Source organism: Mytilus trossulus, chromosome 2, assembly GCF_036588685.1.
Source record: "Mytilus trossulus isolate FHL-02 chromosome 2, PNRI_Mtr1.1.1.hap1, whole genome shotgun sequence".
Classification (NCBI taxonomy): Eukaryota; Metazoa; Mollusca; class Bivalvia; order Mytilida; family Mytilidae; genus Mytilus; species Mytilus trossulus.
The window spans coordinates 53,889,775-53,913,113 of record NC_086374.1 but is presented as its reverse complement, the minus strand read 5'-3'; the positions used below and the strand labels follow the sequence as shown (position 1 = coordinate 53,913,113).

General features: G+C 32.4%; 2 protein-coding genes across 2 annotated transcripts in view; one reads left to right on the top strand and one right to left on the bottom strand.

Moving 5' to 3' along the window:
• The window catches only part of LOC134705863 (citron Rho-interacting kinase-like), a 63,738-nt gene extending 54,465 nt beyond the window's left edge, over positions 1–9,273 (bottom strand). Inside the window, exons 1-11 of the mRNA XM_063564577.1 lie at positions 9,166–9,273; positions 7,334–7,538; positions 6,624–6,799; positions 6,082–6,230; positions 5,575–5,670; positions 5,068–5,161; positions 4,232–4,444; positions 3,029–3,182; positions 2,160–2,340; positions 1,373–1,670; positions 274–401 (exon numbers count right to left, since the gene is read on the bottom strand). Of these exons, the coding sequence (XP_063420647.1) occupies positions 274–401; positions 1,373–1,670; positions 2,160–2,340; positions 3,029–3,182; positions 4,232–4,444; positions 5,068–5,161; positions 5,575–5,670; positions 6,082–6,230; positions 6,624–6,799; positions 7,334–7,538; positions 9,166–9,231 (1,760 nt within the window). The 5' untranslated portion in view covers positions 9,232–9,273. The remainder of the gene's footprint in view (positions 1–273; positions 402–1,372; positions 1,671–2,159; positions 2,341–3,028; positions 3,183–4,231; positions 4,445–5,067; positions 5,162–5,574; positions 5,671–6,081; positions 6,231–6,623; positions 6,800–7,333; positions 7,539–9,165) is intronic.
• A 3,476-nt stretch (positions 9,274–12,749) lies between these two features.
• On the top strand, positions 12,750–21,003 carry LOC134707573 (peroxisome proliferator-activated receptor gamma-like). The gene is made up of 7 exons (XM_063567467.1): positions 12,750–12,771; positions 15,498–15,710; positions 16,380–16,533; positions 18,393–18,625; positions 19,064–19,286; positions 20,143–20,367; positions 20,679–21,003. The coding sequence occupies exons 2-7, from the start codon at positions 15,504–15,506 to the stop codon at positions 20,927–20,929; spliced, it is 1,293 nt and encodes a 430-aa protein (XP_063423537.1). The 5' UTR covers positions 12,750–12,771; positions 15,498–15,503; the 3' UTR covers positions 20,930–21,003.
• Positions 21,004–23,339: the final 2,336 nt, after the last annotated feature.

The following is a 23,339-nucleotide window of genomic DNA, read 5'->3' as shown; positions in this document are numbered from 1 at the left end:
AATGTCATGCAGAACATTTTACATTCTTTTTCTGGACAATAACATGTCAACGGTAATTATATAATTATAATTTTAAAGAAGGAAATCGAACACTAGTCAAGGATTTTAAGGTTTATTTAGAATTATTTGACAGTTGTCTAATCTATGGTTTTGTTCATTACTGATTTTTTCAGAGTAAGCTTTGCATAAAGGAATTGTGTAGTTCAGGGATCCCATGGACATATTGAAGAATTCCCTTGTAGCATGAATGATGGAAATCATTTTTGAAAATACCTTAGGATTTCTTCCTCAATTTGTAGAACTTCTGAATTCATATCTTTAATTTCTTCATACAATTTGTAGGCTCTATTTTCTAGAATTTCTTTTTCCTCTACAACTTTATCATATCTGTCCTTCAAATTCTAAAATAATAAAAACATATGTTTTCTCTCAATAAATATATGTACATTTTTTTTCTTTATTAAACTTTTGCTATTATTCAAATCAATATTATACTTTCAGCCAATGATGTTACACAATATACATTTATATGTTTTAATATTTGTTTTTCGTTCATTATTATTTACATAAATTAGGCTGTAAGTTTTCACGCTTGAAATGTTTTACATTTGTCATTTCTGGGCCTTTCATATCTGACTTTGCAGTATTGCTTTGCTCATTGTTGAAGGCTGTATGTCAACCTTTAGTTGTTAATTTGTGTCATTTGGTCTTTTGTGAATAGTTGTCTCATTGGCAATCATACCACATCTTCTTTTTAAAGTGTAATTCAATATATCCAATTAAATATGATAAAAAGGGTTTTATTTATTATTGGCTAGAGGTATAAGGGGGGTTGAGATCTCATAAACATGTTTAACCCAGCCACATTTTTGCGCCTGTCCCAAGTCAGGAGCCTCTGGTCTTTTTTGTCTTGTATTATTTTTAAATTTAGTTTCTTGTGTATAATTTGGACTTTAGTATGGCGTTCATTATCACTGAACAAGTATATATTTATTTAGGAGTCAGCTGAAGGACGCCTCCGGGTGAGGGAATTTCACGCTGCATTGAAGACCTATTGGTGACCTTCTGCTGTTGTCTTTTATATGGTCGGGTTGTTGTCTATTTGACACATTCCCCATTTTCATTCTCAATTTTATTCTCTCCTGATTAAAAGGTCAACACTATTTGTGTTTACAGTTCTGGCATGATTCAGTAGGTTTTATAAATTGTCTCATGTGCATCTTCTTATATCCTTTCTTATGAAACTTACAGTTGATCCACCTTTAATCCCATTACAAAGTTCACAATTCATGTAACTAATATTCAAATCCCTTTACATACAAAAATCTCTATGAAAATTTCCCCCATTAATTTTGACAGCTAACCAACTCACATTAGCTTTGGTAATGTATGACTGAAGCTCATTCTCCAATGCATCTTTCTCTACAGTAACCTTCATCAATTCCTCATCTTTCTCATGGTATGACACTCTCCATTTATCTACCTCCGACTGTAAGGAGCACTCCTTCTCTTCCAGCTGGTGGTATTTTCTTTTAAGACCATGAAGCTCATTTATTTTTACAGTAAGTGTAACTTCCAAATTACGAGGTGGAGTACTACAGCTAGAGTCTGCACACGATGAGGTTGCAGTTGAGTCAGCATCACTAAAACTCTCTGAATGTATCTTGATCCTAAAACATAAAACACCCAGTACAAAATTATTTCTTTCCAATACATTTCCTTTATCCTGTATTATCAACCATAAACTGAGGACTTTTTAACATTTTGTTAATTCGATAAAATACATATCAGAAGATAACAAAGTAAAATGAAAGGACATGTTTATACTACTTTTTTCAATTCCCGAAAAGGAAAGTTGAAACCATTTATAATATATACACTAAACATCAACATTGTCTCATTGGCAATCATACCACATCTTCTTTTTTTTTTTTTTATATCTTATGGTTTTTTCAACAGACATTCTTCTAGCTATTTTACAACAAAATAAAATAAAACAATTAAGAACATTTGAGTCCATAGACCAGAACTTCGTGGTAAACCACAAGCTTTAATCTGATACTGGAGGGAATAATGGACAAAACAAAAAGACTGGAAAACATGATGCTCCCTTCTATCAATAGTAGGGCATATAAATGAGCTGCACCTTCCTTACATACCCTGAATCTTCTTCCTTTGCATTCCTGACATATGTAAAGCCGACAAAAGGCAAGTCTTTCCCACTAAAATCTCTGGTATCATTGTATTCATCAAATGCTGGTTGGTATTTAACTCTCTCAAACTCGTCAAAGTTTGAAGTATCATCTAAACTTGACAAATGAGGTACAAAAGGGGGTGTATCTGAAATTGGAAAACACATACTGTAAATTCATTATATATTTTTTATTGAGAATTTGGAAGAATAGACAAAAAATTGAGATTAGTTTTTGTGATTTCTGAAAAATTGGCAGACATTGTACATATGTTCAGATATCACAATGCCAGTTTTTATTATTGCAAACTCATCTAGAAGCATTATATCCATTGATAAAAACCTCAAATAATTTGTTTTTACAGTAATGTTTCAAAATAACAAGGTTTTGTAAGTAATTGCCATAAAATGAAACAATTAACCCATCAAATATTAGGTGTTCAAATATTTTCTATTTCAGCATATAGATATTTATTTAATCACTAGTAATGGTTGGTAAGGATTTTTGTTATTATATCAGGTAAAACATTACTGCAATTCATGAACCATTTCTACTTTGAATTTGGATGTCTTTTTGTTTAGTGCCTTTGAGGACTTTTATTTTTATGGTGATTGACATGCTTGTTTTAATATCACACAGATACATTGAGGTAAATCTTTATAACTTTAAATCAACAAAAATTGGTACCCATGAAAATAAATTAATCTGTAGTAACTGTTAACACCACAAAACAGAACCTTAATGTTCATATCTATAACAGGTGAATATGTATTCATCTATATGTACCCAAGATTTTTACCGAAACAAACTTTTTTATCAATATATATTTAACCTACCTTCTCTAATATTCCCCAAATTCAATCCTTTAAAGAAGTCATGTAAGAGTAGACTTCTGTAGCCAAATCTATCTGATTTGTCTGTTAATAGTTTTTTCATCAGATCAACAGCATACTTAGATATTTTTACTTTCTCTGGGAAAGTCAAACATTCCTGAAAAGATATGGAAAATAAATTATTATAAAAAACAAAAAAATTGTTTCCTGAAGAATAGAATGAGTAAATGTATCAATATACTGGTATAACATCCTTCCATATTAATATATATAAAAACAAGAAAGTGTCCACAGTACATTGATGACCTACTCACACTATCATTTTCTATGTTCAGTGGACCGTGAAAATTGGGGTAAATACTCTTATTGTGGCATTAATATTGGAAAGATCATATCATAGGGAACAAATGTACCAAGTTGGAAGTTGAACTTCAACTTCATCAAAAACTTCCTAGACCAAAAACTTTAACCTGAAAATTGCACGTTCATTTTCTAAGTTCAGAGGACCATGATATAGGGGGTAAAAATTCTAATTTTGCATTTAAATTAGAAAAAATCACATTATAGCAAACATGTACACTAAGTTTCAAGTTGACCAAACTTCAACTTCATCAAAAACTTCCTTGACCAAAAAATTTAACTTTGAAGTGGGACAGATGAACCAACAACAAGACGCACAGACCAGAAAACATAATGCCCCTCTACTATCATAGGTGGGGTATAAAAAACAAGAATGTGTCCATGATACACAAATGTCCCATCTTCACTATCATTTACTATGTTCATCAGTGGCTCATGAAAATGGGGTAAAAACTCTCATTTGGCATTAAATTTTGAAAGATCATATCATAGATAACATGTGTACTAAGTTTCAAGTTCATTGGACTACAACTTCATCAAAAACTTTTTCTAACCAAAACCTTTAACCTGAAGCAGGGCAGACGAACAGACAAACAGACCAGAAAACATAATGCCCATAAATGGGTCATATTAAGGAGATGTGGTATGAATAACCGTATGATTGCCAATGAGCAAATGACATAGAAGGTTTGCAACTATGGATAACCTATATATAGCTAAGTCTTTCATCCTTAAATTTATTTTTCAAATTCCAAAAAATTGTATGTCCTTTTTTTTTACATTTGCTGTTGTCACTGATATAAGTGTTATATTGGAATAAAGATTTGTATATATTTGTTTACTGACCTTGAAGTTCATGATATTGGAATAGGTGATGACCATGGACCCACTCTCATCAGTGAATGGTGTCTTCCCAAACAACATCTCGTACATACAGACACCTAATGACCACCAGTCAACCTCAACACCATATCTGGAATCACTGCTATGATTGTTCATAGAGGTCAAAAGTTCAGGAGACACATAGTCTGGGGTACCAACAGGCATCCTTGATGAAACCTAAAAATAGAAATAGAGAGAACCATAAAGATCCATCAGAACATGAAAAAAATATTTTTATAGTAAGCAAACAAAGTTGGCAACAAATACATACATTAGTGTAAAAGTGTATTCATTTGTGGATTTAATTTAGTGAATTTGTGTGTCTAACATTATAACAGCAACTATTCAATTTAAACAGATACTTAGGAATATGATTATAGTTTTCGTGTATTTGTCTGAAGGCATAATTTTGATGTGGTTAAAATGCAGCTTTAAAAAAGAGTAGATGTGGTATAATTATCAATGAGAAAACTGAATTTTCTGAATCCACAAAAGTTCAAATGAAGAGGATGTATATTTTATATTACCAGACTATTCAATCCATTAAGGTTGGAAACAATTTGTATAGGTGTTGCCTATTGGTCCAATCCCTTGTTAAAATGTATGTTTGATATTAAAACAATAAAATATTTCAAATTGAATTGAAGTGGTTGTAGCTAGGCAATTATAGACAATCATACGTGAATTTTGAACATGACCACAATGTTTATTTCAAATAAATACTTTTACTTTGTTTGTGCCTTTCCATACCCACTTACTTAACATTTGTTTCTGAAGTAGCCCATGGTAATTATACTAACCAACATATCTGCTGATAACTGGGCAGCTGATCCAAAATCTGCTAGCTTTACATGTCCTGTACTATCCAATAGTATATTTTCTGGTTTAATATCCCTTAAAAAAAGTTCAATATGTATCAGAACAAAAGATATTAAAGTATCTATACCAATCCAAGTGTACACTTATTGATTGTTTGCTCAAGCAACAATATGTATTCTACCGATTCCATGTGGCAATCATGACACTGTTTTTTATGGATGTTAACAACTGATTTCGTTATGTCAATTTCAATGAACTGCTTTCCTCCGATCATTTAAAGATCTTTTAAATCCTCAACTAAATAATATTAAAATGTTGTTGTCTTAGTAAAAAAAATCCCCTTTTTAAGGCCTAGTATATTTATTTTTTTGGCATTTGAGTATTAAAGGAATGAAGTGTCAATAATTTACAAGAGTTGCTTCAGTAAGAACAATCTTATTACTACTATCAAGCCTTAAAATGTCACACCCTATTCATAGAAAACCTACCTGTGTACATATCCCATGCAATGTAAAGCATGTATTGCCTGTGTCATTTCTCCTACATAAAATCTACACATGGATTCTTCAAATATATCATCGTTCCTAAAAAAATCAAACCAGAAAAATAAATTAAATAGCAATATCAGCATTTTTCAACAAAATTAAGATAAGAATTGCATATTTGTACATATTCAAAGATAAACTGGAAGCAACTTGGAAGACATTCCAACCTCTAAAAAGACTATAGATTGTTTATTATAAGTCTTAAAAACAATGATTAAATTAAAACACTGTTTTACTTTGAGGGCTTTTCCAAAATTCAATGAATGGGTAGGTAGGAAGGCACTCCATTCAACCCAAAACCGCCATCCATACAATTGTAATGATAATTCAATGTGTTATTGAGTAAATCTTCTTTGCAACCCCACTATCCCTATATTAGTATCAACTGCTGCCTTTTAAACCATGTAACCCCCATTGTCATGAGGATTTCTTTTGATATCAGAAACAAACCTTGATAATAAAGATAAGAGATCCCCTCCACCATGGAATTCCATCACTAAATATAAATTCTGAGCATCTTGGAAAGCAAAGTGTAGCTGTGTTATCCACTCTGATGTAGCCTTGGCCATAATGTCTCTTTCCTCTTCATAAAAAGTGATCTGCAATTTTCAATTAATAAATTGGGATAGTTCATAAAATATGCAGTGTATAATTAATGTGAAGCTCTGAAATATATAACTTTTTAAAAATTCAGTGCACATTCTTCATTATTCTTATATTCATCAAAATTTCATAATATTGCAGTTTAATTTAAGAAATTCAGAAACAGTATCTATGAACTGATTGCAGTATATAAGAAATGAACAGAATCAAACATATTATGTTGATATCCAACAATGCAGAGATAGCAGGGCTCTTTAATATATCTACATGTATGAGAACAGCAGTCAATTTTTTATATATGTGTGTACAGTGATGATTTCGTGTAATACAACAGTCAAAATACCTAAATTTCATGTGTTATTTCTTATTTTTCTAAGTGTGTAATGTACCTCCTGTTGTGCCAACGTCTCATGTTTATGTAAAATTTTCATAGCATATACTGTGCTTGTCACTTTATCTCGGACTACTTGTACTTCACCAAAATGGCCTCGTCCAATCACATCTTTCACCTCAAAGTCTGCCATTTTCATTCTGATCTTTCTCAGTTCTTTAACTGTTGATTCATCTATAAACACATATAAAATCTTCAAAGACAGCATTTCCATCTTAAAACAATTTTTGTCTAATATCTTGTCTAAAAATAAAGTTTGGACCATGAAAATGTAAATAAAAACAGATGTAAACTAAATTAGCCTTGAATTAAACAGAGTAATATGGGGTTATTTAAGGGGCCAGCTGAAGCTCACCTCTGGATGCAGTATTTTCTTGCTGTGTTGAAGATCCATTGGTGGCCTTTGGCTGTTTTCTGCTTTTTGGTCAAAATGTTTTCTCTTTGACACATTCCTCATTTCCATTCACAATTTTGTAAATATGCCAGTAAAACAAATGCACCTTGCCTTCATGAACATTCATAAATCAAATCTAACTGATAAATTTTTTATTGGAAAAGATATGCATGAAATGGTTCGACAGACATAGATAACACAATTGGCTCCATTCAATCTCATACATGTGAATACAATTACATACATTGTAACACTGATCATCAACAATATTGTAAATGTACAAATTAAATTATTTTCTTGCTACCAAAACTTACATTTTTTCACAAAAGCCGAAACATGTTTATTTTTCATTAGATTGTCATGACTACACTCATCAAATAAGGCCAGCAAACTGTCCATTAATCCATCTCTTGTCAATAAAGATGTATGAACATCATCAGTCTCGACTTGTCCTTTAACAAAGCCATCCAACACCTGTATTCTGTTGGTGATAGATTCCATTCTTAAGTCCCCCATGGCCTGAAAAGAATATTATACACTGTCAATCAAATATATACATGTAACTAGTCAATATTCAACAAGTAAATACATGTGTATTTTATGAAAGCATAAATGCATATTAAACTCAAAATTTGGCATGCCAGTCCCCTCTTTTTAAATCCTGAAACAACACCTAGTGTCTCTAAATGCAGGAATACAAAACAGGGATTTTATTTAGGGTATACAAATTAATTTTTCGAGTTATGGTAAGAGTTTTCAGGGTACTGTAAAACCACATTGATATGTTAGTTTATTTACATCAACTTGTTTTTTTGATTTATTTATCATTGTCATTTAATTTTGTTTAGTTTCTTTTGTTACCTATTCGGACATTAGACGTCTTTTGAACTGATTTTACTATGCATATTGCTGTGTTTGTATCTGGTATAGGATTAACAAGTTTAACCCTGCCACATTTTTTGTGCCTGTCCAAAGTCAGGAGACTCTTGCCTTTGATAGTCTTGTATTTTTTTTAAATTTTAGTTCATTTATATATTTATATGGGGACAAAGTTCCCTATTACAGTAGAAAATCAATAAAAAAAAAAAATTAAATCGGAAAAGTTACAAAAAAATAATTCATAGACTTTTCCCCATTCACAGGTATATAAAGCCTGCCTCCCTCATTATAATATTATCACATAGATGCCAACCCCCTTTTGACACAATCAGTAACAAACTATCAAATTTTCCGTATTTTTGAAAAGTTTTCAGTAATCATTCATAAATGTGCATTTACCAATAAAAACTACTGACGAGTGGTTGCAAGGTGATGTGCACTAAAATTTGTTGTTAAACATGTTGTCTGTAGTATGTATTCCATTAATTTATTGTTCAAATGTTCTCGACTCGTACATTTTGGTTTTGTCAAGGAGAAGTAGAGAAAGGGGGAAAGCTACTTCATGAATGCACGTTTGCCTCTTTGGAAGTCAGTTGGTTTCTCAACAATAGGTTGATAACTCCAGAGAAACTGGAAGCATTACATTGGCGTTTCTAAATACCGGACCAGGACGGAAAAGTAATGATAAAAATCCGCGTTTTACAAAATTGAATGGCGATGATTGGTAATCCGTAACTATTCAACTTTGACCGTAATAGCGTAGTTTTTAAAGCAAAATCGGAAAAACTACGCAAAAATCTTAATGGTTGGCATCTATGTTATCACTGAACTAGAACAAATTTTTGTTTAGGGGCAAGCTGAAGCACCACTGTCGGTGCGGGATTTACTTGCTGTATTGATAACCAATTGGTGGCCTTAGGCTTATGCTGTTTTTTGCTCTATCAAGTCTTTGATCAGGTTAATTGTTCTCTTCGACGTCGACACATTCCCCATTTCTATTCTCAATTTTATCATGTGTGTATCATTACAAGCCTATTTAACCATCATACTAGTTGGTTAGAAAACAAGTCAAGTTTAATTTGGTGCACTTTATAACCTTTAAATATGAAAATTTATATTATGTATAATTTTGGGCTGGTGGACAAAATCTCATCCAATAAACATTGACTCTGCATACACATACTTGATGAATATGTTTTTTCAACAAAATACTGGGCATTAAACAAGTATATAGTTTCTAGTGGCAGATTTTTATCTGCAGACTTACTGCTAGTGGAAGGAAAGTGTCACAGTTGCATTTGTTGTTTATTATGTTATTGAATTCGAGCGCCATTCATTTTCAAAAACACAGCGCCACCTGTGGGGGAAATATTCATGTTTCGTCTAGTACAGTTTCGTACCATACCGATTTCGTACCATGATCATTTCATATCATCTTATCTATAAACCATCTAAATAATTTTATTAATTTCAATTTACTTTGTATACGATTTTTAAAAAGAAAAGATATCTATCAAAATGTTATGCTAGTGTTATCAAAATTTGAGATGATCTACAACTCGCCCTAATACTAACCGGCCGCCTCACATCAACTTATCTCCACATTAAACACACTCGCCACCGTTTTGAACCAACTCGGCTCTACTCTGAAAATGACTCGCTTCGTGTGTTATATAGTAGTCTCAAGTCCGAATGAGATATTCCTCAGTATGCAAAACACTTGCATGTAGCCAGAAATTCAGTCATATTTTTACTGATGTAGCCTATTGTCAATTAATAATTATCAGAGACATATATAAATGTCTCCGATAATACCGTTTACAATGAATGTTTCATAGCATAATACCGTATTATACGATAGACCTAATACACATGTATGCAACGTTGCCAGTTAAACCTGTTGCAGGATGTACAGTAATTCTCAAGTTTGTAAAAACTGAGATCATTTGTTGTTTACGCTTATTGCATAACACTTTTTTAGCATTAAACCTCATATCCCATTTTGTGGCCTATGCTTCCAGTGATACCAGGTCGTTTTGTAGTAGTTGGTGGTCCTGTTATTTTTTTATACTTTTCTATATAGTAGACAATCGTCGACGAATAATCTTACTTAAGATTTAACTGTTTCAGGTAGGTCATTAATGCGACACAGGAACAACAGCAGTCATAGTATCGTGTCTAGCGGTTCTCCTGATGCTACACCTACAGGGTTGGAATTCACGCAATCTACCACGACTTTCATAGATCGTTTTGTAGGGAACATGTTGAGCCAATCTAGTATTGGACTATCAATACCATAACTTTTCAAGTTTGGATAACGGCCTTTTGTGCGGGACCGTATCGAGGCTTTGGAGAAATCTAGTATCACGATATCTTTCTGCAGGCCTACGCATGTCATTGCCTCATTAACCCCAAATCTATACGTATGTCAAATAACCGGTAATAACAACCAAAAATATCTACTATAGATGTCTTGGTTTCTTACATGCAGTATTTGTTGTTTTGTCATTTTTGTTGCCTTCTCATTAACGCATATATATGACACTTCAACGCGGATTCCACATCACGGTGCAGCACACCTATATATATAGGATACCTCCAGTCTTTGGTGGGGTTCGTGACTCTCAGACTTTAGTTTTCTTTGTTGTGTTTTGTGTACTCTTGTTTGTCTTTTTTTCTTATTTTTTGCTATAGCGTTGTCAGTTTGGGTTTACTTATGAGTTTGAAAGTCACTTTAAATTTAGATAAATATGACATTAGCTCATTAACATCAAATCTATATATGTATGTTGAATTACCGGTAATCACAGTCAAGTATCTGGATGTCTTTGTTTCTTACAGTTTGTTTTTTTGTTGCTTTCTCGTGTTGTTTAGACTTTAGTTTTTTGTGTTGTGTTTTGTATATCATTGTTTGTCCTTTGGTCTCTCTTATTTGCCATTTCGGCTTTCAACAATGAGTATAATATACACCGTATAGTCATGCAAGTATATACAAAAGACACCGAAATGTCGAAAAATGAAACAATTCAAATGAGAAAACCAACGACTTGAAGTATGACAAAACGATAAACGAATAACAAATACCGAATTCTCTTGACAACGTAACAGAATAAGGCGGGGTTAATATTTTTGTAAGCGCGTGCAACACTGCTCTACTGAATGCAGCAAAACATAAGAACACACATTTACATCAGTTGGATTTTCTGGGCGCACAAAGCTCTACCAGGTACTTTTGATATGAGTGTCGCAAGATATAGTTGTTATGAGTGTATATATACACATCGAATACGATAAAAATTCCCTGCAATAATGCGAAAAGCTATCAAGTCTACTCGCATTTATTATATAAATTCGTCAGATAAATATGAACATGAAAGTAGAGCATTTAAACGTCACATGTCAGTAAGTAAAAGTTGTCGTTATAGATAACAGCTTATATATTAGGGTAAACAAAGGTTAACTTAGATATAACAACCTGGTACAGGTTGAAGATTATTCCCAAAATAGGTCATACATGATATCCCAAACGGTAACCTAAATGGATATAATATTTGTAACCCGACTTTTCCGAAGACTGCATTTTTTATAAGTAAGAGTTTGAATTTCAGAGATATCGATCTAGCAAATGGATCTGGGTTTTTTTTTAAATTGTTAAACCAAAAGTTAAATTGCAACTATTGACCTTAACAAATGCACTTTTATTTTTTTTGGCACTAAAAATGGAATGGTCACAGGAATTTAAAAAACGCACATTTTTTTAATTAGTTTCGATTATATTTAATTTTCTAACTAAAAAGTACACCCCCAAAATATCGAATGAAACCATTAGAAACAGTGAACTATTTCTATCACGAATATTACTCCTAAATGAAAAAAAATAAGAATAGTATTGTAAAATTTTAGAATGACTGAAAAGGCTGAGGAGGAGATTTGATATTATACTTTACATTCGAAATAAAGATTTCTCAATTACGGTCAGATTCGACTAATCGATATCCAAACGAAATTACGAAAATTATAATTTTTTTCTTACAAGAAAAAAAATGAACAAAAAATTGTAACGTTCTTCGAAAAAAATCAGGAACATATACTGATATAAATATACTGTTCCCAGAAAAAATGTATTCACCAGTTTTTACAGCAAAATCAATGTATTGACGATCGCATTTGAGAAAATGAACTTGTATGTATTGTAGATCACGTGACAAAACAATGTCAATTTTACCTGGTACCACGGTGTTTTAATTGGATTTGTATGTAAATTTGCTAAAGGTAAATTAGAAAAAGGTAAGCCAGAAATACTTTCTAAATGTTACTTAAATGAAATGCTACAAATTAACGTATGAAAATGTGATTTCAGTGAAAAAGTCGTGTTTCAAAAAGCCAAAAATGTATTGCAAATCATCTGACTACGAAATAACGATAACTTGTTTTAATGGTTCCTCAAAACGAAATTATACAGAAAATAGTAACGCGATAAAAAAAAAATCATTTATTTTACCTCTCACTAACAATAATATACAAAAACAAATAAGCTGAAATTACACTTTCAAGACCCTCCCCCTTTTCCATAGCGTCATTTAATAGGACGATGATTACATAAATAGACAATCTATCTCACGAAGTTTTAAATCCTGTATTGTAAACTTGACGATTTTAATCTATACCGGGGTCAGAAAGACTTACTTGTTAAATATTTAAAAGTAAATGTTTAATTAAAACTGTTTAGTCAAGCCAAGCCTCAATCTGTTTTAAATAGAAAGGTACGTGCTTATGTGACTCGTATTCTACAAAATGGTTTCACAAATAATTGGAAACATCTCATTTTATTCTTTTTTCGCAGTTTTTCGACTTATCTGATCTTATCTTGCACGTAAGAAATCATATCTTCTTCAATTCTTATCAGATATGTCAAACACATATAACACAACATTACTAAACCCATGCAGAAGTAGTTTATTAAAACAAATCGCATGTTCAAAATTAATGACATGACTGAGAAACACCTGCAATATGAAACTTAAGAGACGAATGGAAGGTTACCCATCGAAAAATAGGTGCTAAAACCAGGTTTCTTGACAACGAGTTTCAATACCTGTAGGACTATTAATAAATGTTTCGGCCAGCATATTAAAAATCTATGGATTTGAAAATGGAGATTTCATAACTTCAAGACAACGTTTTTCGCCAATGTATGTTGTTTCTAAGCGTCATTTTGGAAATAGACCAATGGTTTCAATTTTTCATTTTTTCATTGTGTTTTAATTTTTTTTCAGCGAATATTCCGTCATATTTTATCTTGTTTTTACTTTCTTGATGTGTTCTTTCTCTTTTCCATTATAAAATTTTGACTATGAATAATACAATTTTAGAAACAGGGTAGTCCTTTCCCCAATCGCCTGTGAATCGAATCGGAGAATAAGAATATGTCAGTTAAATGCCCTTTTGATACCATTGTGCATCTCTTATTTTTGCTATTTATCAATCTGATGAATATACAATATCTGTATCCCTGATATTCCTACAAGCCTTTGGGCCGTTGGTTTTTCCGTTTGAATAGTTGTACACCAGTAATTTTGGGGCCCTTTATAGCTTGTTGTTCGGTGTGAGCCAAGGCTCCGTGTTGAAGGCCGTACATTGACCTATACTGGTTTACTTTTTTTTTAATTGTTATTTGAATGGAGGGTTGTCTCATTGACACTCACACCACATATTCCTATATCTATTTGGTCATTGTACGGTGACCTATAGTTGTTAATTTTTTAGTCCTTTTGGTCTCTTGTGGAGAGTTGTCTCAATGACAATAATACCACATCTTCTATTTTGTATTGTAAGAGAACTGTGGTCACATATATATCTGTCTTGTCTTTAACAATTTTGATCTGATGATTTTTTATTTTCGTTTAAAATTCTCTTTACACCAATATGATCGAATTCGCTCTATCGTATAACCAATATTTACATTGCATTTATGATGGAGATTATATTCCGTCCACTCAGTAGTTTATATTACAATTGTTCGACTTAATTCTTTATTTAGAATGACAACTAATCTAAACATGTTTCGTCAGAAAACTTATACGTTATTAGAATTTAGAAATGTGAGACTAAGTCAGAGATTAATGAAATATTAACAGCAATAATTGAATGCTAGACGAAAATCAATTAGCCAGGGTTAGCTTAGTACTATAGACTGAATGTAACACTTTTTGTAATTAAAGGGAAAGATTTCTAATATGCCATCCTCACGAATAAACGATAATAAGTGATTGTGCTCCTTTATTATATGGTGGTAGTATCATATTGACCTCTTGTCATTGTCTGTCTTACTGTATTCATAATATATTTACAAATGTTTATTGTGATACTTTCAAATTTCTGAAAACATACAGTGAAAGTTTTAACACTGATTTTTATAGAGTGGATCTTTGCTGCACCTTGATGAAAATTATTAATTTAAAAATAGGAGATGTATCATTTTCATACATCACTTTTCGGGTGTTATTGGTGTATTCCTAAATATGATACATTTTTCTGCAGTTAACTACTTTTAGCAACTACAAAAATAGTATCGAAATATTGTCACATCCCGAACTAAGCTTATGCACAACATAAGCGTTCGTTTGTCAGCACGGATTGAACGATGGGACTTTAAATTAAAGATTCAAGTTTCAATATTTTTAGGGGTTCGCAGGGTGCCGAATGTCCTTGTTTCCAGTGGCAGCCAACTTTTCTGCACTTTCTTTGTAGCCTAGGACCCTAACCGTAAGCGCTCTGTACATTAAAAAAACCCATTGTAAAGAGTCTTTGATTGTCCGTATATAGGTGGCTTGTAGCAATGCTAGAGTTCTGCCCCTATCCAATTTCCCCTCGTTTTTCAGTGGCAGTCCAAATAACCTGGTCCTCATATAATTGCCTATAGCTGACTTTATATATACATGTATATGATATGGACATTGCTCATTGTTGAATGCCGTTAGTAGTTAACTTTTGTGTCGTATGGGCTCTTGTGGGGATTTGCCATCATAACTAATTTAACTACTAGTATACCTATTGTATTTATTACTAATGTGTTATCGTCTTGAACATGCATGAAATATTTGCCACTGGAAATTAAGCAACCAACAATCAACCAATCAATATTACAGGCTGTCTGTTCGGCATATACATAAGGATTTGTGCTCACGATTTCTATAATAAAAAAGAACTGCACCGAAGTACCTGTGTTATTTCTGTCTCGTATGTCATATCGATAGCCGCTAGGATGTGTGAGTAGGTGTGTTAAGAAGACATCTGCGTTGAACGAATCATTAATACCTATTTTTTTATAGTATTATCTTTCATTTCTATTGTTATTTACTTAATAGTTGATTAATGATGTTCATTTGATATATACAGAATTGAATCGATTATGCCAAAAGTCCATGTATGTATTAATAGAAATTGGGAATAACAGCACAAACATATATATGCATTGGTTCCCTGCAAAAAAAAGTAATGAGTATAATTATACAAGATGTACTTATTAAAAGGGTTTTAATAACATGTGAAACATATATATTGAACCTATTGACACGTATTCACACATATCAATTGTAGATTACGATGGATTATCTAGATTATTCCGGATTTGAACCTGATTCCACAACATTTTACGATCAGAATAATGAAAATTATGAAATAGAACCATGCGATAAAATTGAAGGAGAGCCTGAGTCAACATCTACGCCAGCACTATTACCCCCATGTAGAATTTGTACCAGGAAAGCTTCTGGGTTTCACTACGGCGTAAATACATGTGAAGCTTGCAAGGTACTTAAAAATCTTAAATGTAATATAGAACAGCAACATAAAAAAGATGGACAATATTTATTTGCACATAGACGTTTACAACATTAATATTACAATAAATAAAATTGTTGACTACATGCAACTGCTGTTATCAAAATAAGAGTTTGTAGTACTAGTATATACCAATCACCAACTTAGCATAGTTTCTTATCAAAACCATACACAATGTATGCAAAGATACAATAATAATGAACACATTTCCTTTTAGTTCAAGTATTTTCTCGTATTTTAAGATATTCATTAACACATTTTAAGTTGATATGAGAATTATTGCAAATTGTGTTTTATTAGTAAAATATTCATTATGGTCTTGCCTGCGACTGCGGTGACAGAATACAAGCACAATTTATATTTTCAGGTGGCGGCGACATCAATTGGCACATACATTATTTGTATAAAGCTTTTTATTTCAGAAACAGGAAGTTATGCCATATACCTTGTATGCAGATGCCTTATGAAACGAATTTTACGTTTGTCCGATGTACCTTGTATTTGACCTCATTTTCATGGTTCAGCAGCTGCATGAACACAATATTTAAGTTTTTTGTCAGATTGGATAGAAAGTTGTCTGATTGGCACCACATCTTCTTATTTATTCTAAATTCGTTACACAAACAACTTTCTCTACAGGGATTTTACAGAAGAACAGTACAGAAACTCACTAGAGGGCTAACTCTGCCATATAAATGTGATCAGGACCAGAATTGTCCAATAGAAAAGGAAAGAAACATGTGTTCATATTGTAGATACCAAAGATGTGTAGACGTTGGCATGTCAAAACAAGGTACTAGACTTCTAGTAACAAATATAATCTATATTACCTCACAATACACACATGTAACTCAAATACTATAATTTTGGGTTAGATTCAAAGATTTTTTGGATACATTTGACATAGTGAGAGATATGTTTCATATTAGAATTAGATCGTTAATTTTGTAAATCTTCTGCTTGAGTCCATCCATTTAACCCTCGCTTTCCAGTGGCAGTCCAAATTTCCCTGATCATCATCTCGGACGACCTCTGTGTACTTAAAAATTTAAAAAAAAATATGTATAACTAAACACATTATTTAGGTGCCAAGTATGTTATATAGTGGTTGTTGTTGGTTGCTCTTTGTCGTAGTTGTTTAAAATTATTTGAGATTAAATCAGCTCTTATCAATGGTTTCACATTTTGTCCTGCTGTGACCTCTTATAATGTATTTTACGGTATCGGTGAGGCGGGATGTAAAGAGACACACACACGTTAATTTTTATCTCTAAAGAAGTAGCTCCTCACTATCCTACTACATGTCGATACATTAAATTTTTTGGCATTGCACAAGTCATGTCTTTTCTGTTCATGACGTTAAAATACTAAATCCCTGGGATGTGTTTTAGTTGATTTTAGTCTCTGATGCATGATTTTTTTTATTTATAATTGTTTTTGGCTTTTAACTAGCTGTCAGTAACTGCGAGTACTCTGAAATCGTACTTTCTTGTTAATTCGACCTGTTGATACTACATTTTGTATTTGTAATACTTTTTTTGTTATCTTATATTAATATGGATCTTGTCTATATACCAGCTTTGATTATTTGGAATATCTACTAATTTTCACTTCTTCATACTACATTTGTATGAACATCAATATTATTCACACCATATATATCTACTGTTTACTTAGGTATTTATATGACATACCTTTCTTGGTATTCCTAATTATTAGAAGATTTTACATAGACAGAAGTAGTATACCTAAACTGACGACAAAGTTATTTTTCATGTACCTGTATACATTATGAAAACCGTTTTTTTTTCAAAAGTGAGTATTTTCTACGGGTTAAATATTTCGCGGTGGTGTCTTGCCATGGCTTTTTTTTTACTTGTTTGTTTGCTTTTTGGCCTTGCATGTTTGTCCCTAATACTTTATTAACTTTGTATTTACATACAGGTATCGCCGAACAAATTTATTCGTCCATAGTGTGTTAATTTACGTTTTTTGATTGAGTTAAACCTTCCAATTGATATTTTATTGTGTGTTTTTCTATATTGTGATGTTATACTATTGTTTTAGAACAAGAGAGAAGGTTTGGTACCATTTAAAACGTTTAATCCCGCTGCAAATGTGTGCATCTGTCCTAAGTCAGGAATCTGATGTACAGTAGTTGTCGTTTGTTAATGTAATGTATACGTGTTTATCGTTTTTTATATAGACTAGACCGTTGGTTTTCCCGTTTGAATGGTTTTACACAAGTAATTTTGGGGCCCTTTATAGCTTGTTGTTCGGTGTGAGCCAAGGCTTCGTGTTGAAGGCCGTACATTGACCTATAATGGTTTACTTTTATAAATTGTTATTTGGATGGAGAGTTGTGTCATTGGCACTCACACCACATCTTCCTATATCTGTTAAAGAAGGGTATATGCTAGCCTGCTATTGATCTCCACATCTTTGTATTTTTTGTTTAAGTGAATAGATGTCTCATTGGCAACCATGTCAAATCTCCCTTTTTTGTATCTAAGTTTCTTATGGCAAAAAATAGTTTTTAAAATGTGAAAAACATTTCGAAGCTTTAATAATAATTTTGATAGTCATTTCTTGATTTTTCATTTTCTATGTTTGATATTTTAAATTATACTATTTTTTTCAATTTTTTTTTAGCAATAAAACAAGGACGATATACGCATGCCCGTAGAGCACAGTATACCAAAGAGATCAAGGGGATGCCGCTGGCAGATGTAAAAACAGAACCAGCAGATTGTATACGAGTTGACGAAGGCCAACTCAATTGTTTGTTAAACAAATTAACGGAGGTCCAGGAAAAGTATATTCCTGGCCTTAGAAAACGATTTCCAAATCCTGAAGTATTCCATGCGACACATAAAGAAATTTACGTAAGTGTTTGAAATTGTTCTATCTCTTAATAATAGAAACAAGAAAACTTCAACCATATTATAAGAGCTTTAAATACTCGGCATTTCAAAACCTCAAGTAATATAAACATTAGCACACGACGGGTGCCATATGTGAACAGGATCTACTTAACTCTCCGGAGATCATGAGATCACCCCCGGTTTTGGATAGGGGTTCATGTTGCTCAGTTTTTAGTTTTTGTTTGTGGTGTTTTGTGCATGTACTGTTGTTTGTTTATTGGTCTTTTTTACATGGCATTGCTAGCTTGTTTTTCACTTCTGATTATGAATACCCCTTCGGTATCTTTCACTTCTCTTAGCTATCGTTTTCCCTCCCTCCATGTGCTTATTAATTATGACTATTTCCCGATCTGCAAAGTTTGTATTTGAATCCAATTAAAATTGTGTTATTTTCTTCAGGACAGCCAGTGTATATTTCGTGTTGATACAAAGCTACCTTGTCAGTTACCAAAATGTCTGCCTTGTGAAAAGGTTGATGCAATGAATGAAGACGAAAAAAACATCATTAGTGAAATTATAACATCAGGTCTTGATTCGTTAATACGTTTCCAGGTGGAATTTGTAAAATGCATTCCAGGATTTAAAGATTTATGCCTCTCTGATCAATCAGAACTCCTAAAAGGTATGTTTATGAATTTGTTGCACGAATGTTGAGTTCCAAATTTTTTGCACAGAAAGTCAAGATCTACATTCTTTCGATATATATATGTATACATATCGAAATTATAAAACGATTGCTGATAAATGAATTATCTCCCTTGAATAAAGACTAAACCAATTATAGCAAGTTTTCTTGTGTCTTTACATCCGATTGGATTGGGTGTGTAGGTAAAGGTAATATCTTTGGCTAGCTTGCATGCTAGCTGAACCGTGAAATCATTATAAGGAAAGGTATACAACCCTCCTTTAAAAGTAGTCTAGTCTAACAAATATATAGATTGGTTATCTGTCGGACTAGTCTACTCTTAGAGGGGGATAGTTTACCTAATCTAATAAGGACTATACGGTTTAGCTAGGAAGCAAGCTAACCAAATATATTTGTTTAACATGCACACGTATAAAAAATTGCGTTTTTTTTCCAACGCAACCATAGGTTTGAACGTAGTTTTCAATTTAGACTTGTTTACATTTACATGCATACATACTCAATGCAATCGGCTGTTAAAAAAATCAAATATATATCTCGGACTTATGAATGTTTGTGTATTTGTCAAAGATATTGTCTTCGATATCTAAAAGAGAATGAGATGCTTTCGAATTGACGTTTTGGCATTTCTTTCCTTGTACATTTTTCTATTGTTAGCTTCAGATATATGCAAAATGTTTCCATTACAAATCATTTAACACAGTTCTCACACCAAGCCTTCTTTCCATGTATACTTACAAATATATTTGAAAATAATCATACGAATGCTGATGTTCTACTGGTATTTCCCCGTGATCAATGTTCTTCCTTTTGTATTCTGTTTTTCTTGTAGCAACTTTTTGTGAATTCGGATATATTGGAGATACCTGCATGTTTAATCCTGATATGAAAGTAATGCTTGGTCTTATTAATATGCCTGCTGACAAACTTCAAATGCATGACTTGTGTGAACCAGAATTTATTGACAGCATGATGGAGTATGCTAGAAAAATGCAGAACCTGAGATTGACTTTTGAAGAAATGACAATTTTAAGAGGAATTATAGTATTATCTACAGGTAATAGAGATTTATTAAATAATTAAGAAAGAACAAATGTTTTGTGATAATTTGTTGATTGTCGATCATGGCCATTGTTACCAAGAAGCATCAACAATATGCATGTATGCCAACAGACCATACCGGTTTTCAAAATAATAATGTAAAATGAGATGGCATGTCAGAGTTAACTATACAAAATTATGAATATGGTTATGCAAAAGAAGGGGGTCTAAAAATCATGTCGTGAACTATTTAAATTAAGTTTTAAGTTAATACAAAATGTGCACAGTGTTTGAACATAATTAAAGAAAATGATATTCAAATTTCAGATCGATGTGAGTTGCAGAATCCAACCAAGGTCGAGGAAATACAGTGGACTCTCGTTCAATATTTACAATTTATGACACGACATTCTAAAAGTAGATTGTGGACCCTTATTGGCCAGCTAACAGCTCTACGCAGTTTAAGATTAGAACAAGTGGTAGGAAAATTACTAAACAACTTTAAACAAACTAGTCCATTTATGAATAGTTTTCCTGTTATAAAAGAAGTTATAGCAAGTGTAGATCCAAATGCCTAGTATTGAATTGTCTAATAAATTCATATATTTTTTTTTAACATATTGTTACTTAATATATTAAATTCTTTTTTGTATCTTGTCGACTTTATCTTGCCTGATAAACAGAATAAATACATTGTTGTGTATAATACTAGTATAAGGAGTTACAAAATAGCAAAAAAAATAATACCATACTATCGTTTAGTTTAAGAATAAGAAGATGTGGTACGATTGCCAATGAGAGACATAAGGCAACAAGAGAATCAGCAGTTCCACATGCTGATCACTAGAGATATAAAAAATAAAAAAGGAAGACATGTTATGATTGCCAATGAGACAACTCTCCACAAGAGACAAAAATGTCCTTCAACAATGAGCAAAGCCCATACCGCATAGTCAGTTATAAGGCCCCGAAATGACAATGTAAAACAATTCAAACGAGAAAACTAACCGCCTAATTTATGTACAAAAAATAAACCAAAAACAAATATGTAACACATAAACAAACGACAACCACTGAATTACTGACTAATGACTAGGAACAGGCACATACATACATACAGAATGTGGCGGGTTAAACATGTTAGCGGGATACCAACCCTCTCCTAAATCAGTTGAAAAAGGCGTAACTCATCAGATGGATGTGGACGGTTACTTGTACATCCCAGCAACAAAAAGACACTTGGTACAGATCTGAGAGTACTCGCAGTTAACTGAAAGCTAAGACAATTTCAAAGACATGGAGAGGCTATTTGTTGTTTGCGCTACATTTCGATGATCGAACATAGGTATGCTAATTTTCTAACTGCTCCAAGGTCTTTCCAACTTTGATAGCCAAGGGATACGATCCACTCCCGTTCGTGAAGAGAACGGGAGTGGATCGTAACCCTTGGCTAGCGAAGATGAGGTCTTGCGTATTGTGTGAGTAATAAGAGTGCAAATTGGTACATCTCGATGAATCGAAAGGAAGGCTTTCTATGCGTTTTGCGATCAGACATTTTACAAATATTATGCAAATGACGATTTAATCAGATACATTTTATGTTATCTTTAGCCCAGTTTCAAAGATTTATTATCTGTACAACTTTAAGTCCTATGTCTGGAAATAAAATTGAGAATGGAAATAAAAATGTGTCAAAGAGACAACAACCCGACCAGAGAGCAGACAAGAGCCGAAGGCCACCAATAGGTCTTCAATGCAGTAAGAAACTCCCACACACGGAGGCGTTGTTCAGCTGGCACCTAAACAAAAATGTATACTAGTTTAGTGATAATGGACGTCCGAAAACTAAGCTCCAAAACATACGAGCTCAATGTACACAAGAAACTAAAATTAAAAGGCAGTGGCTATTTTGCCGGCTCTGATGAAAGTTTTCCTATTCAAACCGGCTCAAGAGCATATTTCTATAGAAATCGCTTTTTTGCCGGCGCCAGTAATATAGGGATTTATAAAATTTAATCTATAGGTTATTTGTGAAGAATGAAGTTTAATATTTACTTTTGAAAAGAACATGAAATTATGAACTGTCAACATAAAAGAGTCAAATAATTACGGATGTCCCAGTAGGTAAATAAGTAAACAGCTAAAGTTACATCATTTGAGACACATATAATCATTTCAAAACATTTATCTGTCAAAGCAAAAATAACTATTTAAAAGAATGTATAGCAAGAAAAAGATTTTTTTTACCAATAGTCAGCATCCATTTGTTGTAATGAAATCAGTATAAACATGTAGTTGTAATTATCAGTCAGTGACAGTCTAATGTTAAGTATGTATTAGAATACAATCTCAGATTTTTCAACTGTGTGTTATAAAGAAAACTAAAAGTTAAAAATCTTATTGCATCATAAGTTAGATAAAATATTATACAATATATAAAAAAAATCAATCACATAGCTTCAACAATCAAAAATATTAAAATTAAACTGGCTTTTGAAATGACAGTCATATTTGAATTGCATATATGTGTAAACAAAATAGTTTTTTAACTTGGCTTCCGCTTACCTAAATACGCCAGCCAAATAACATGATTATCTTTTTTTAAAGCACAAGCAACAACTTTACTATATTTCTGGTGTCGGTTAAATAATCATTTCTATAGGAGAAAGAGGCTATTTTGCATGCTTGAATTAAGATATTTTTTTTTCAGTATTGGCAAAAAAGCCACTGCTAATTAATAAACAGCTGCGCCATGAGCGCCTGATACGCCCGTCGTCTTGTGTGGGAATTTTTATGCAATAATCACAAATAGTTTTTGACATATGGCGACATATGAACACACCTCTTTTTTTTTCTTTTACAAAAAAAACCGCAATAACTCTAAAATAAAATTTTGAATCATCACCAAAAAGTATACAGATTTTTAGATTAATATAACTAAGATGTGTGTAAAGTTTTAAGCGATAATCATAAATTGTTTTTGAGTTA